We start from the raw sequence: 14,652 nt of genomic DNA, 5'->3' as shown, positions 1-14,652 counted from the left end.
GTAATTTTGTGGTTCCCGAGTCAGAGTGACTTCCTGGAACTTCTGGTGGTGGGGGGGTATTATTGTGACATACTGGATTTCATTAGATGTTTCTGGGGAAAAGTAGAAGTTTGGAGCAGAAAATTGGGTGACCTGGTCTTTGTTCCAGCTTTTATTTCAGAAGTTAAAAGTCTGTAGGTTCCCTTCAACTCACACTGATAAGGGGTCTGTGCGACAGACCACTGAGAGCCTGTGGGCACTTGCCCCTTCCAATTTCACTCAAGCTCGTCCCTGGGGCTTTGTGCTCAGAGCTCCCGTGACATGCCATGTTCCTCCTCAGTTGCCCTCTACACCTCCATCTTTGGCGCACTCCAGCTGCTCTGCCTGCTGACAGCTCCTGTCATCGGCTACATCATGGACTGGAGGCTGAAGGAGTGCGAAGATGCCACTGATGAGCCTGAGGAGAAAGACACCACCCAGTACGTAGGCCAAAGAAAGACAACTGGGTCACACTGTGTGTTAGGCAGGGCCTGGTGGGTAGGGTCAACCTTACAGACAGCAGGAGGGGTGAGAGCGTGCTCTCAGAACCCTTGCAAGCTCAGCACACATTTTCCCAACCTCTTTATGGAAATTCTCTGATATGCTGAAGTTTGGGAGACACTTACAAAAAGACAAAAGCAAGGAAGATAGCAACAGAAAGCCCAGGGCCCCAGGATGCCACTCAGATCTTTGTCACGAGCTACATGAGAGGTCTATTTTTGAGGCCACTTGCCTCTGGGGTTTATTCCAGTCACAAACTAATCAGGTGGGTTAATGATGAGTTGAATGTGAGGGTTAAACAGGGTGCTAGATCCCTCTTTGTGGAAGGGCGGGGCTCTTAAGATCAGAAGATGAGTTAAATGCTGTCTTTTAGGACTCCACCTTTACATAATAAGCTATTATTTATTGTATCAGGCCAATGCCAAGTTTAACACACAGTGCCTTAACACACAGTTCAGACTCATGACATCAAGATGCCATTTGTACTAGTGTTGTACCCATTTTACAGATGAGGGCACTGAGGCTAGGTGTTATCTTATAGAGGTTACATAGTTAGGAAGTGGTGGGCCTGAGAATTGCTGCCCACCTCTGAACACTTGGCATTGGGTCGTGTGATCATCCATGGCATATCAGTGTGGGTGGTATGACTGGAACCAGTAAGGGTTAATAAACAAGGAAATAATTACAAAGATTCTTTGTTATCTAGGTCAGGCCCTAGAGCCAAGAGGTTATTTGTGCATACTTATTTCCCTTCACCCTGTCCTACCCTCCCCCCACCCCAGGGGAAATCCACTCACTCTCTTATTTGGCTTATTTTCTGGCTTATTACCAGCAAGATTTGGGTGAAGTAAGACTTCACTGCTTCCTCGCTGGCTTGTGCTATACTCCTTCCCTCCCCATTACCTGAGCTTGGTCCTCACTGAGCATCACCGTGGATTCAGTGCCATCTTCCCAGCTGTGAGACCCTCCACTTAGATCACACTTTGCTCAATTGGGAAGGTGGCCCAGAGACTGTCCCCAGTGAGGTTCTAATCCCTATACAGCCCCTAATATGTGTTTGAGTGACTTGTGACTCTCACATCAGCCCACATTCTGGGACCCCTGAGGCCTGACTTTTTGGGAGGGCCCAAAAAGTCTCTTCCTCCAGAGACTTCCCCCAACTTCTGTGTGCTCTTTCTCACAGAGGCGAGAAGAAGCAGAAACGAGACCGGCAGATCCAGAAAGTCACTAATGCCATGCGAGCCTTTGCCTTTACAAACTTGCTGCTTGTGGGCTTTGGGGTGACCTGTCTCATTCCCAGTCTGCCACTACAGGTGGGTGTGGGGAGAGGGAGAGGCCAGGTGAGGCATGAGGCAAGGATGAGGAATGCCTAGATGCTAAAAATTATGTTGAGTGTCATCTACAAAGTAAATGTGACTTTCCATCCAGTTTAGCTTATGGGAGGTCTGCTCCTCCTCTGCGCCACCCCACCCCCTCCCCCCACCCCTGTGCTCCGGATGGTGAGCTGTGAAGACCGATTGTCTTTCATCGGACTCACTCTTCTCCAAGAAAACACCATGTTCTCTGCCTTTAGTATAACATAGGTACCATTATCATCTGTTTCCTGGAACTATGTGGATGCCTGTTTTACATTTTCTCAAATAATTGGAATCTGCTGTCCAAAGAGGTTTAGCCAAGGCTAGCCTAAAACTTAAGATTCTCCTTCCTTGGTTTCCCAAGAGCTGAGATGAGGTTGTGCCACAATACCTGGCTTTGCACAAGAAACCTGACTTGCTAGAGTTTGCAAGCAAAGTAGACTTTGTACCTGCTTGGCCCCACCCTGTGGCCTGTGAGTGTTCTAGCAGTCCATTTTGGCCCAGTTCCCAAGTTTACATACTTTGAAGGGATACAAGTGATGGCATTGCTTCCCATTGGGCATAGCCCAAGTCCAGATGGTGTCTCTTGCCAGTTCTGGAAAGTAAGAGGCTCTCTCTGTTTACAAGATACCAGGTGTTAAGCTGCATTAGCACACAAGTGTGCATACCCACAGGTACAGTCACATGTACTTGCTGATACTGGGTATGCAGACCAGAGTAAGCCATGAAACACTTGCATCAGTTCCAGGTGGGAGAGATTGGTAGACCTTTGCCCTAACCAGCTTGTTTAGTTGAGGGACAATGTTCAGTGGAAGACAGCCATCTGCTTTTTCTTTTATTGAGTTCTCATTGAAGGACAAGTTAGGAAAAGGTTGGAATGAAGCGATGAAGCCTGTTTAAATCCACATGTACATAGCCCTCTTCAACCCTGCCAAGGGTAGCCTTGACTCCCTCCACTGCCCACATTCCTGGGAGCAGGTCCTAGCTGCTAAGCAAGATGGCAGGGTTATATATAAAGGAAACAAAGGACAAAACAGAGTCCTGGGGTAGCAGAGCCAATAGCTGGTGCCTCTGAGGGTTCCTTAACAAGAGTTTCTCAGGGCTTGCTAAGCTTGCCAATGGTGGCTTTCCCAAGAAGAAGCCTGCTAGAACCTGTGGTAGAGCCCTGCTAGGGAGGTGAGGACAACCATTTGCCAGTTTGCCCTGGATGACTAGGCATAAAGGCCTCTGGGAAACACCTTGGGTAAATAAAGATAGAGTCCTCCTGAACATTGGGGCAGGGGAGGTCTGGAACCTTGGTTTTGTTTTTGTTTTTTTTTTTGTTTTTTTGAGACAAGGTCTCCCCGTAGCCTCAGCTGGCCTGGATTTGCTAATGGAGACCAGGCTGGCCTCGAACTCTCAGAGATCCGCCTGCCTCTCTGCCTCTGCCTCCTGAGTGTTGGGATTAAAGGTGTGCGCCACCACACCCGGGTATGTGGCTTCTAATATACCAATAAACATGGAATCAGGATGGCAGTCTCAGGAACCCACCACCATAGGGGGTTTCTGCCCTACAGACACACCAAATGGACAACTCTTTTGGAGCAGAACAGTAGTAAAACAAGTGAAAAGATTAGGAAGCAATAAATTTCAAGCATTTATTACCTTTATTTTAATATAGTCAACTTAAAAGGTTTTTGGTTGGGTTTTTGGTTTGGTTAGTTTTTTGTTTTGTTTTTTGAATTTTTAAAATGTATTTGTTTTTTGAGTGTTATGCCTACATGTGTGTAAATAAGTGCACCCATGTTGTGCAGTGCCCGCCAGAGGGCATCAGATTCCCTGGAACTGGAGTTACAGATGGTTGTTAGCTGCCATGTGGGTGCTTGGATTCGAACCCAGGTCTTCTGCAAGAACAGCCAATGCTGTTAACTGCTGAGCCATCTCTCCAGCCCCCATTGTTTGGTTTTTTTGAGACAGGATCTCTTTATGTAGTCCTGCCTGTCCTGGATCTCTTGAAATAGACTGACCAGGTTGGCCTCGAACTTACAGAGACCTACCTGCTTCTGCTTCCCAAGTGTTGGCATCAAAGGCTTGTGCCATCATGCTCAGCCCTTAAGTTTTAATTATAAATTAATTTAATTTTTTATAATGATTGCTTAGCAACTGGCTACAAAATTCATGAAAGGGCCAGTAAAATAGATGGCTTAGCAAAGAGAGACACTTTTGCTAAGACTGATGTCCTCAGTTTGATCTCTGGGACCCATATGATGGAAGGAGAGAACTGACTCTAGCAAGTTGTCCTCTGACCTCCATATGTGCACCATGGCATGTGGAGACAACACACACACACACGCATGCACATTAAATAAATAAATAGATGCAATTTTAAAAAATTTTAATTACACAACAGTCTGCACTAGAGAGGAGAGAGCTGGTAGGGGCCAGCTCCAGATGGTCCTCACTCCCGTGCTTGGGTCTTCTGGACCTAGGGGGAAGGGACAGAGGAAGCCCTGGGAATCTCCTGTTCATGCTCTGTTCTCCCTTCTTCCCTCCCTCAGATCTTTTCCTTTGTCCTGCACACGATTGTTCGAGGATTCATCCACTCTGCTGTAGGAGGCCTGTATGCTGCTGTGTAAGTCCTGGAAGCTCTGGGTGATGTGGGAACCTGAGGGAGCTGCTGGCGGGACAGAGACTCTGAAGCCCCTTACTGCCCTGGCACGGTTCATCTTCTTGTATCAGGGCAAGGTACCAGGGTTTCTACTGGCTGTGTCAGGAAAGATCATACATACCTGACAGGTGGGTCAGCAGGCAGATAGTTGGGTGCCCACAAGCCTTAGCATTTAACACGATCAGTCTCCAGCTGGGTCAGTGCCTTAAGGCCTCCAGGGCTTCTGTTCAGCTGAGTCCTAGTGCTATCCCTGGCTGCTCACTGGGATGGGGTTGGGTTCTGGATGCCTGAAGCTAAATATTTAAGTGCAAATGGTCCGAAATAAGTGCAGTGATCCCAGAAGTGCTGGGCTGTCCTTACCCAGAGCCTCAAAGGGCCCACTGCTGACCATAATCTCCTTGAATCCTGGCTACAATGAAACCTGAATCTTTTCCAAGAGGCCACACAGCTGTTTTTCCTTTTTTGGCCTAGAACTTGGCCCATAATCTGGAACCCAAATGCCATCATCCACTGTCTCTGACCATGAGAACAGCTCATTCTTGTTAGGAGTCCCTTCCTACCTCTGGGGTAGCAAAATCTAATGTTCATTGAGATTAAACCCAGAACTCCTTTCCTCTTTGAGCAGGATCCTACAGGGGGTCATTCCAGGTCTGCCTGTCCCCCGTCCCCCCAGCCCCCCCAGGCCCAGAGGAAGTTGTGGCTGCCCCGGCAGGGTGTGAGGGAGTCAGGCAACAGCTGTGATGCTGAGTTTCCGTGATTGCACAATGCTCCTCTGGAGGAGGGTACAGCAGAGCCCAGACTCCAACCTGTCCCTGGGCATGTTTCCCAAGCCACAGACTCCTCTGGCACCATGCTTTCTACTCTGTGCAGCCTGACACCCACAGGCCCAGGGCACATCTGAGCATGGGAGTGGCCCTTTCCAGAGTCTGGAGCCTCAGGGGCCAGCACCCAGCCATCCTGAGGCTGTCCCTCCCTCTCCCTATAGACTCTGATGATGCAGCCCCAGTTCCCAGCACACCTGGGCCAGGCTGAGGAGGGGTTTTGGAAATCCATGAATGGCACTGGCTGTGACAGGTCTCATTGCCCCAACAGGTACCCTTCCACACAGTTTGGCAGCCTCACAGGACTGCAATCTCTGGTCAGTGCACTTTTTGCTCTTCTGCAGCAGCCACTGTTTCTGGCCATGATGGGTCCCCTCCAAGGAGACCCTCTGTGGGTAAGAAATATTGGGGTGTCTCTCCACTCTGCCACCGGGAAGTGGGATGGAGACTTCACTTGCAGCCCCAGGGACAGGCAGTATGGGACCTTTAGCTAGAACACAGTCAGAGGTCCCTTGTGAATGATGGCCAGATAGGAAGAGAAAAATGGCCTCTCTAGACCTGATTTTGGGGTAAATCCCAGTCCTTCCAGCCAGGACCAGGATTGTAATCCAGATACTATCATGAGTTGTTCCAACACTAGCCCAAGCCCTGAGGCCTGCAGAGTGGCCTGTGGAGATGGGGAATTTGGATGCTAGAGTGTGGAATGATAGCCCTAGGACATCCTGAACCTTCTAGTTTAACTTTCCTTCTGTTCTCCTATGACCTCTTTCCTTCCCCAAACTTGAGAATGCAGAAGGGTGCTTCCCAGCCCTGCAGTGAGTACAGCCCCTGCCAGGCTGCCCCTTGTGACAGCCCACTCCCCGCCTCCCCAGGTGAATGTCGGTCTGCTTGTTGTGAGCATGCTGGGCTTTTGCCTGCCACTCTACCTGATCTGCTACCGGCGTCAGCTGGAGAGGCAGCTGCAGCAGAAGAGGGAAGACGACAAGCTGTTCCTTAAGATCAATGGCTCATCCAACCAGGAGGCTTTCGTGTAGTGCCCACCACCTCAGCGCTGTGGCCTCCTATCCATGCTTGAGTGACTGACCGCTGTCATCCTCCCTGTCCCAGAGGATCCCATGTACTCCCTGGATCCTGTCCTTCACCACACTGGAGCCCAGGCTCCCTCACAAAGCCCTGGTCCTGTTGTGGAGCTCTGGTGCAGAAGGTCAGGAAAATGCCCAGGAGGACTGATTCTCTCTCTGCTAGAAGTAGGGCTGCCCTGGCCTTGCTTTCACCCCAAGGAACTATGGGGCCTTGGGTCTCCGTGGGGCCTGTACATGGAGCCAAGGGCACTCTTAAAGAGCAGGTTCTCTCCCTCAAGGGTCTGGATTCTGCCTCTTCCCAAAGCAGAGGGGCCTGCTGTCATCCACCCACATCCTGCCTCTCTGCTGCATGCCCACCAATTACGCCTGCCTGAGGACAAAGGCTTGCACTGTCTGCACTCCCCTTGCCTGGCCCCTTACCTCCCCTGGCCAGTCTGAGGCTGCCTGAGGAAGGAAGGACCCGTTTTCCTGTTGTTGGTGCTAACCCCTTTGTAATTCCAGCTTCCCTGTGGCCTGTCCCTGGCTTGTCCTTTCCTTGAAGGCCTGTGGAAAAGCACCCCTGGCTCAGGCTAAGGAAGGGATGGAGGGCAGAATGGTCACACAAAGCCTTTGGAGCCATGGACAAGGCTAATGGGTCATCCTTCACCTTCTCCCTAAGGGGGTGGAGGGGTGGGGGAAGCACATTTCTACTGCCACCTTTGGTCCAGTCTACAACCTGAGGAGAACTAAAGGGGTATCACGAGGGTACCCCTTGATATACACGTAGCTGTTTTGGTGTGGAAGTAAGACTGGCTGACAGACAAGGAGAGCTAGGCCTAAGCAGAGAGGTAGATTGGTGAATGTTGGAGGTTTGTGTGTTTGTGTGGTATGTGTGTGTGCATGCATGTATACATAATAGGGGGTTGACTCCAGGGCCTACCCCTATCATCATGGACCCGACTAGGAGCCAGCCAGGCCTGCAGCAGGCCCAGGATGGGAGAGCCAGCCTTGCACTGTAGCCCAGACCTTATGGCTGTGTGGTCACAGTGCCCCCTGCTGGCAGACTCCATCAAGGTCTGGGAGCTGTTCACATGGCAGAGGCCACGCCTGCCTAGCTCAACACTTTGATAGGCCCCAGAAATGTGTTTCAGACCTCCTGAGATGCCAAGAGGGGTGAGTTGATTTTAAGTCTATGGTGGTTTTCTCTTTAATTTTATCAGACTTCTTTTCTTTTTTTTTTTTTTTTTTTTTTTTTGTTTTTTTTTTTTGGTCTTTTTGAGACAGGGTCTCCTTGTAGCCCAAGCTGTTCTATAACTCATGATGTAGACCAGGCTGGCCTTGAACTCACAGAGATCTGCTTGCCTCTGCCTCCTGAGTGCTGGGACTACAGGCGTGCACCACCACGCCCGACAGACTTCTTTTTATAAAGCAATAAACCCATTTTCTTTTTGGTAAGGGATGCCCCTCCTAGCATATCGGTTGACCACTGTATGTGCCTGTTTGAAGATTGAGGGGGAAAGGCAGGACAAGATGTTCTGCCACTAACCAGCCCAGCTGTACCTGACTGTTCACCAGCTTCCTCAGAAACCTGTCCAGGGAGGAGCATAGGCAAGGGAAATCCCTGATGTCCCACACTTCATAGGGCTATGAAGAAGTGGGGGTTGCCACCTCTGCTGTCTGTCCTAGCTAGACAGGCCAATTCTGACCCCTTCATCTACACTGTTTCCTGTGACCTCATAACCCCAAAGGTTATTCCTTGAGTACAGGCCACACAGTGACTCCAGGAAAACCCCAGGCTAAACAGCATCAGAATGTGGTGGGACACACAAAGAAGGTCCACACCCAGGCTCCATAGTAACAGGACCACCAAATCTCCTAGGCTTCAGTCTGTTCAAACACTAAAATCACAACCCCCCAAATAATGAGCTGCTGGGAACCCTTCTCTGGGGTTTAGGCATGTAGCTAGGTGGTAGAGCTCATTTTATTATGTGTAAGGCCTAGATTCAGTCCCCTAAAAGAACTGTATCAACATTGCTCAAAGCACTGGTCTAATGTGTTAATGGTTATTCTGCTTTGAAAGACTTCAGTCAAATGTAGGCTATGCTGAGTTAAAGTCAGTGAGTACTTAAAACACTTTCTCCATGCTCAGGAACACTGAAGCTATTCAAAAAGGGATCTGGTACTAGGCATAAGTGGCATACACCTGTAATTCCAGCACTCTGAAGGTTGAGCCAGGAGGATCATGAATTCCAGGCCAGCTTGGCCTACATAACAAAATTCTGTCTCAAAACAACAAAACCACAAGTGTTTATGAGGATGTGAAGAAGTTGGAGGTCTCATGAATTGCTGATGGGAATGGAATAGCTGCTGTGGTAAAGAATCTGGCAAATTGGACTGGGCATGGTAGTGCATGCCTGTAATCCCAGCATCAGGAGGCAAAGGATGGCAAGTTTCAGCCTGAGCTACATAGTGAAACCCATCTCATACACAAGGTTGTGGCATGCTACTGAGTCATGGCTGTAATCACTGGAGCCATCCCCCGTTCTCATGTGTGACCCAAGTGGCCACTCACAGCAGAAGGCCCTGTGATGTTGGGTAAGATTGTAGATGCCAGGACTGGGTAGGGATGTAGCTCAGTAGGTAGAATGCTTGCCCAGCATGCACAAAGCCTTGGGTTTGATACCAGCCCTGAGTAAAACTGGGCATGGTGGTATACACCTGCAATCCTAGCACTCAGGAGGTGGAGGCAGCAGGATCAGGAAGTCAAGGTCATCCTTTGCTACATGATGAGTTTCCTGAAGCCAGCCTGGGCTATGTGAGACACTGTCTTGATAGCAGGTCTTGCTAGGCGTGGCAGTGCACGCCTTTAGTCCAGCACTTGGGAGGCAGAATCAGGTGGATCTCTGTGAGTTCAAAGCCAGCCTGGTCTACATAGTGAGTTCCAGGCCAGCTGGGGCTACAGGGGTACCCTGCCTCAAAAAGAGGCAAAGCAAAAAAAGTCTCACTTTGCCTTAATTTGAATCTGGTACCTCCCATAGTTTGAGATGCATTGAAGAGGAAGGCAGTTTGAGGAAATGCTGACTAGCAAAACCCCTTCCTGCTGAGAACAAACACTGAGGTTGGTCAGACATGGTCTGTGCTGGCACTGGCCCTGCCCAGTGGCCATACCTTTTTTTTTTTCTTTTTGAGACAGGGTCTCCTTGTAGTCCCAGCTGTCCTGGAACTCACTAACTATGTAGACCAGGCTGGCCTCAAATTCACAAAGATATGCCTGCTTCTGCCTCCCAAGGGCTGGGATTAAAGGCATGTGTCACCACACCCGGCTGGCCATACCTTTTGGGTATGGCCCTTTGAGGGAATATCCTAGGGTTGAGAAACTAAACATGAGAATGGAAAAGAGCCCAGGGCAACAGGGATTAGAAGCATCAGTGATAGTGTACAGAGGTGTAGCAAGCCAGATGAGCTAGGAACTTCTTAGTCAGGGGCCATTCTGCCCTGCCTTGGCAGGTTACATGCTTTTCTAGTGTCTTTGAATCATGGTAACTTGGTAGAGTGGAGTAGGTGCTATCATCCCTATTTTATAGTTGGAGAAACAGGTCCAGAGAGGTGGAGTAACTCACCCAAAATGAGAACCAGGACTTACATGTGGGTCTTAAGTCATTGAAGCAGGCAAGGCCCTCTAGCCCAAAACATTCCATTGACAGCAGCAGCCCAGGGGGTGCCAGGCCTCCTGTATGGCATTAGTAGCCCAAGGAAGGGAAGAGCAAGCTCATGATGGTCTCCATGTCCTAGAGCCAAAGCTTCCTCAGGAGTGGGGTAAATTATTCCCACTAGCGTCATTTCAGCTCTGGAGGCTGATGGGTACTTGGGGAATTATTTTCTGGAGAGCACAACCTCTAGAGGAGTGCCCTGAGATGAGGACAGAACCACAGGCTGGACACAGGACACAGGTAGAGGCACTAAGTGCCTCCAGACCGCACATCTTCCCCCTTGTCCTGCAGGTTAGGGTGGAAGGGACAAGAAATGATACCTAGCCCTGTGGTTTCACTCAGGAGCCAGTGTCACAGGCACTGCTAGGAGTCCTTCGTCTATGACTGAGGCATTCATTCTTCGGCATTGGCTTCCTCTAGTCTTCTGCCTGCATCACTTCCTACTGAGCCTATTCATGGCTGGCTCCAATCTGCACTATGGCCAAAGACAAGGTGCAGGTCCTTAGGGGCTCCTTTCTGTGTTATTCCATCTCCCTTCCCTTACCCAGTATTGTTCTGGTGAAAAGAACTACATAGCTGGGTGTGGTGGTACATGCCTTTAATCCCAGCACTTGGGAGGCAGAGGCAGGCGTATCTTTGTGAATTTGAGGCCAGCCTGGTCTACATAGTGAGTTCCAGGACAGCTGGGGCTACAAGGAGACCCTGTCTCAAAAAGACCAAAAAAAAAAGGAAAACTATGTAAACCCTGGTCATGGCTTTGAGTGGCTCAGGTAGTCTGTGGGGACTGGCCTAGACCCCATAGACACTGAAAATGGTGTGTGTGTGGGGACATCCAGTATTAAAGTTATATGGACAGACTGTTCCAGATAGCACAAATACATTCAGTTAAGTAGAGGTTTGGGGGTCTTTTTTGGTTGGAGGCAGGGTCTCACAATGTTCTTCAAAGCTGTCTTTGACCTTGACATTCTCCTGCCTCTGCTTCTTGACTGCAGGGATTACAGCTGTGCACTGCTATGCCTGTGTGATTTTAAGCAGATGCACAATCCGGGGTGGCTGGTGAGGGGTGGGGATAAGCTATGACAACCAGTGGTGAGAGGGCTTCTGCAGAGAGCCCTGCAAAATCTTCTCCAAGGAGCCAGGCTACAGGGTCCCCTTCAGCAGTTGTCCCATTTCCTATGAAGGGTAATACCAAGGGTTCTCATAGGTTCTTGGGCCAGTGATGTGCCTTATCTGTGCCAGTTACCAGGGCCCAGTTTAAGCATGGTGACAATTTCCCCAAATACAGACCATGGGCTAATGAGGGTAAGAACCCCAAAGTGTTTGGGGGGCTGCTTATCTTCCAGCTGCTGCCCTTCCCTGGGGTTGGGGGGGTCAAGGTGAGACTGTACCTCATATGCTGACTCACCTGAACTCTCAGGTTGTGAACAGCCTCCTGGGTGTTCAGCAGAGTCAGCACCCTCCACGACGAGGTTGTCATGGTTCTGGCTTCCCTCTGCCAACGCCGAACTACCATCTGTGCCCCTTGGTCCCTGAAGTTAGTCATTCTACTTGGGCAGATCCAAGACAACCAGGGTCACAGGTAGCTCCCTGACTTCGACTCTTCTCAGAGGGAAGCCCTGTCTTCCCCATGCTAAGACACTGAAGGAATCACAAAGGTTAAAGGCCATATCACATACTATCTTAGCACCCTTAGGCAATTTGCGGGGGGGGGGATCTTTTTGAGACAGGGTCTCCAGCTGGCCTGGCCTGGAACTCTCTATGCAGACTAGGTTGGCCTCAATCTCACAGAGATCTGCCTTCCTTTGCCTCTTGAGTGCTGGAATTAAAGGTAGGCACCAACCATACCAGACCTTGGGCAAGTCTTGAGTCAGTTTCCTCATCTGTGAAATGGAGACACCCATGACCTCACAGTGCAGCTAAGGGGACATGTAGCCTGAGCAATGGTGTGCCTGCCTTGGCAGAAACCTAATCATAGTGGGATTATTTTGTGGCCCTGGAAGATAGCAGACAGCACAGGGAACAAGGCACCCCTCCCCCCATATGACAGGACACCTCCCTAAGGTGATGGACCATGCCAGACTGGTGACCAAGTGAAGATGAGGTCTATACTTCTGACCCACCCCCTCAGAACTTCTCTTTCAGCAAAGCCTTAAGTTTTTCCCTTGCCCACTTTGTCTTTCACATTTTGGTAAGAGGCTTGGCCAAAGAGTCAGGGTTATCTCTAAATGGTGGGCAGATTTATATTGACGGCTGAAATCCCAGCCCTGAGATGTCACCTCAATACCACCTTTTTGGATGACTGCTTGGCCAGGTTTCTGACTCTGTGTGTGTGTGTGTGTGTGCGCGCGCGCACGTACCCCTGTACCTGTGCAGGTCTGAGATGTGTTCTGGTGTGTCTGTGTTTGGAGGAATGTGTATGAGCTTGCCCCTGTGCCATGCCACCTGCAGGCAGAGGAAGGAAAGGATCTTATTCATCACATCCCTTTCTATTGCTAGGAGCATCTAGGCAGGTGTGGTCAGGGTCCAAGGCTTAGAGTGGGGCCTGAGGGTGAATTCATTCCTTGTGTTCACCAGGGTCACACACTGTCACTGATAATGCTGACCCTGTTTCTTCCCTGTCCCTTTACTGTTCCTAGCCCCCAGCTTACTCTTTGGCACACAGTAAGCACTCAATAAATGTATGCTGAGAATGACTAAGAACTTCTCTGTGGCTCCTGTGGCTCTTTTCTCCTGGGATCACATATCTCTTGCTCAGACTCGTCCCTTGTATGAAACCGGCTCTTGATGCTGCTGGTGTGGAAGGGGGCCTGAAGGCAGGGGAAGGGTTGGTCAGTGAGGTGGAGTGCTCACCCAGGGCAGAGATGCTGGAATGTTAGGCCGGCAAACCTGAATGCTGAGCTCTGCTACATCCCTTTGTCATTACTGTTCCAGTCCCCACTTTTGATGGAGAGAGCACAGAACTATCTCCAGTGTAAGCAGATGACTTACACTGAGCATAAGCTCTGTGGCCAGTCAGGGACAACTAGACTTTGACCTCCATCTCAAGGATGCACCAGGTGGTGACTGCAGCCCCCACTTAGGGGACAGCCTTGACATAGCTCCAGCTATTTACTGTCATGTGGAAATGTGCCCCAGGGGGTCAGATCTTCTGATTTTTTTTTTCCTTTGAGAAACTGGAAATCCTGAGTTTTACATAAAATATCACCCTTTTTAAAAGTTAGCTCAAAATATTTTTTAAGAAAAATATCACAGCTGCTTAAATCTGTTTTAACCCTATGTAGGCCAAGCAGTGTTGTAGGTGGAGAGAGAGGAGAGGAGGAAAAGGGTCCCCTCCCTCCTGAGGCACCACGGCTATCTGCCCATCTTACTGGACCCAGCAGATGTCACTCACTCACTCACTCACACACACACACACATACACACACACACAATCATGGGGCTTTAGAAATCATTTCTATTTATTTCTGTTTCCTCCAGCCTGGCTCATAATGAATGCTGTTGAGAAAGCAAATGGGTTGAACACTTGAATTAAGGTCCTGAGGGCACACAAGTCCCTATTTAGTGATGGGAAATCTTCAGGGATGCCTGGAGCAGAGCAACTTGCTCTCTCAGGCCCAGCTCCCAAGTTGTCCCCTCCTGAAGCCTATCTGCCAATTCCTATGCCTACTAGAATGAGCTGTGTAGCCAGGGTACTGGGTCATGAGATTGTTTTTGTCTTTTTTTTTCCTCCCAGTACTGGGGATAGAACTCAGTTAGATCCCTACTTACTGTGCCCCCACCACTGAGCTCCACCTGCAGCCCTGTCTGTTCTTTGCCTGGCGTCTGTCTCCCTACCAGAATGAATGTTCCTTGAGAGTTGGCACATACCCTGTCCTGGTCATCACTATACCTCCAAGGACTCAGATGGCACTGGTGTGACATAGCTGTCCAGTAAGTACTGTGAGGATGAAATTTAAAAAGCCAGAGCCAGGTGTAGTGGTACATGTCTGTGATCCCAGCAGCTGAGGCAGGAGGATTGGATTAGAGGATCAGAAACTTGAGGCCAGCCTGGGCTACAAAGTGAGATCCTGTCTCAAAACCAAAGAGAGAGAGAGGGAATGGGGGAAACAGAGGCTAGGAGAACAGCACATCTTGTCAGCTACGCAGGGACAAAGCAGAAGATGGAAACTGAAACATAGTCTCCCGAGATACACAGAGATAGGTTACAAGTGTGGCTGTAACTGAGGTGGTAACAAGGGCTGGCCAGGCAAGGGAGATCGCAGGGGGCTGAACTATGAGATCCAGAGATGAAGATGAAAGGCACAAGGAGGCCAGAGGCATTGGATCCCTCCCTGAGGTTGGAGTAGGTACTGGTGGTTGTGAGCTGCTTGACATGGGTGCTGGGAACTGGACTCATGTTCCCTGGAGCACTCAATGGCTAAGCCATATCTCCAGTCCCTGTGCTTTTTTTTTTTTTTTTAAAAAAAAGGTATCAAGCTGGGCGTGGTGGCACACACCTTTAATCCCAGCACTCCGGAGGCAGAGGCAGGTGGATCTTGA

General features: G+C 49.7%; 1 protein-coding gene across 3 annotated transcripts in view; it reads left to right on the top strand.

Moving 5' to 3' along the window:
- The window catches only part of Slc43a2 (solute carrier family 43 member 2), a 51,924-nt gene extending 44,982 nt beyond the window's left edge, over nucleotides 1-6,942 (top strand). For 2 of the 3 annotated variants that reach the window (XM_008828777.3, XM_008828776.3), the window contains 5 exons: nucleotides 320-458; nucleotides 1,703-1,832; nucleotides 4,412-4,485; nucleotides 5,614-5,737; nucleotides 6,215-6,942. In XM_008828777.3, the coding sequence (XP_008826999.1) occupies nucleotides 320-458; nucleotides 1,703-1,832; nucleotides 4,412-4,485; nucleotides 5,614-5,737; nucleotides 6,215-6,376 (629 nt within the window). In that variant the 3' untranslated portion in view covers nucleotides 6,377-6,942. The remainder of the gene's footprint in view (nucleotides 1-319; nucleotides 459-1,702; nucleotides 1,833-4,411; nucleotides 4,486-5,613; nucleotides 5,738-6,214) is intronic. The other variant, XM_008828778.3, reaches the window with a different exon arrangement.
- The last annotated feature ends 7,710 nt before the right edge of the window (nucleotides 6,943-14,652 follow it).

The sequence above is a fragment of the Nannospalax galili genome, unplaced genomic scaffold, assembly GCF_000622305.1.
Source record: "Nannospalax galili isolate Female #2095 unplaced genomic scaffold, S.galili_v1.0 scaffold212, whole genome shotgun sequence".
NCBI classification, from domain to species: Eukaryota; Metazoa; Chordata; class Mammalia; order Rodentia; family Spalacidae; genus Nannospalax; species Nannospalax galili.
Note: the sequence above shows the minus strand (reverse complement) of the source record. Positions and strands in the feature narration are given on the sequence as shown.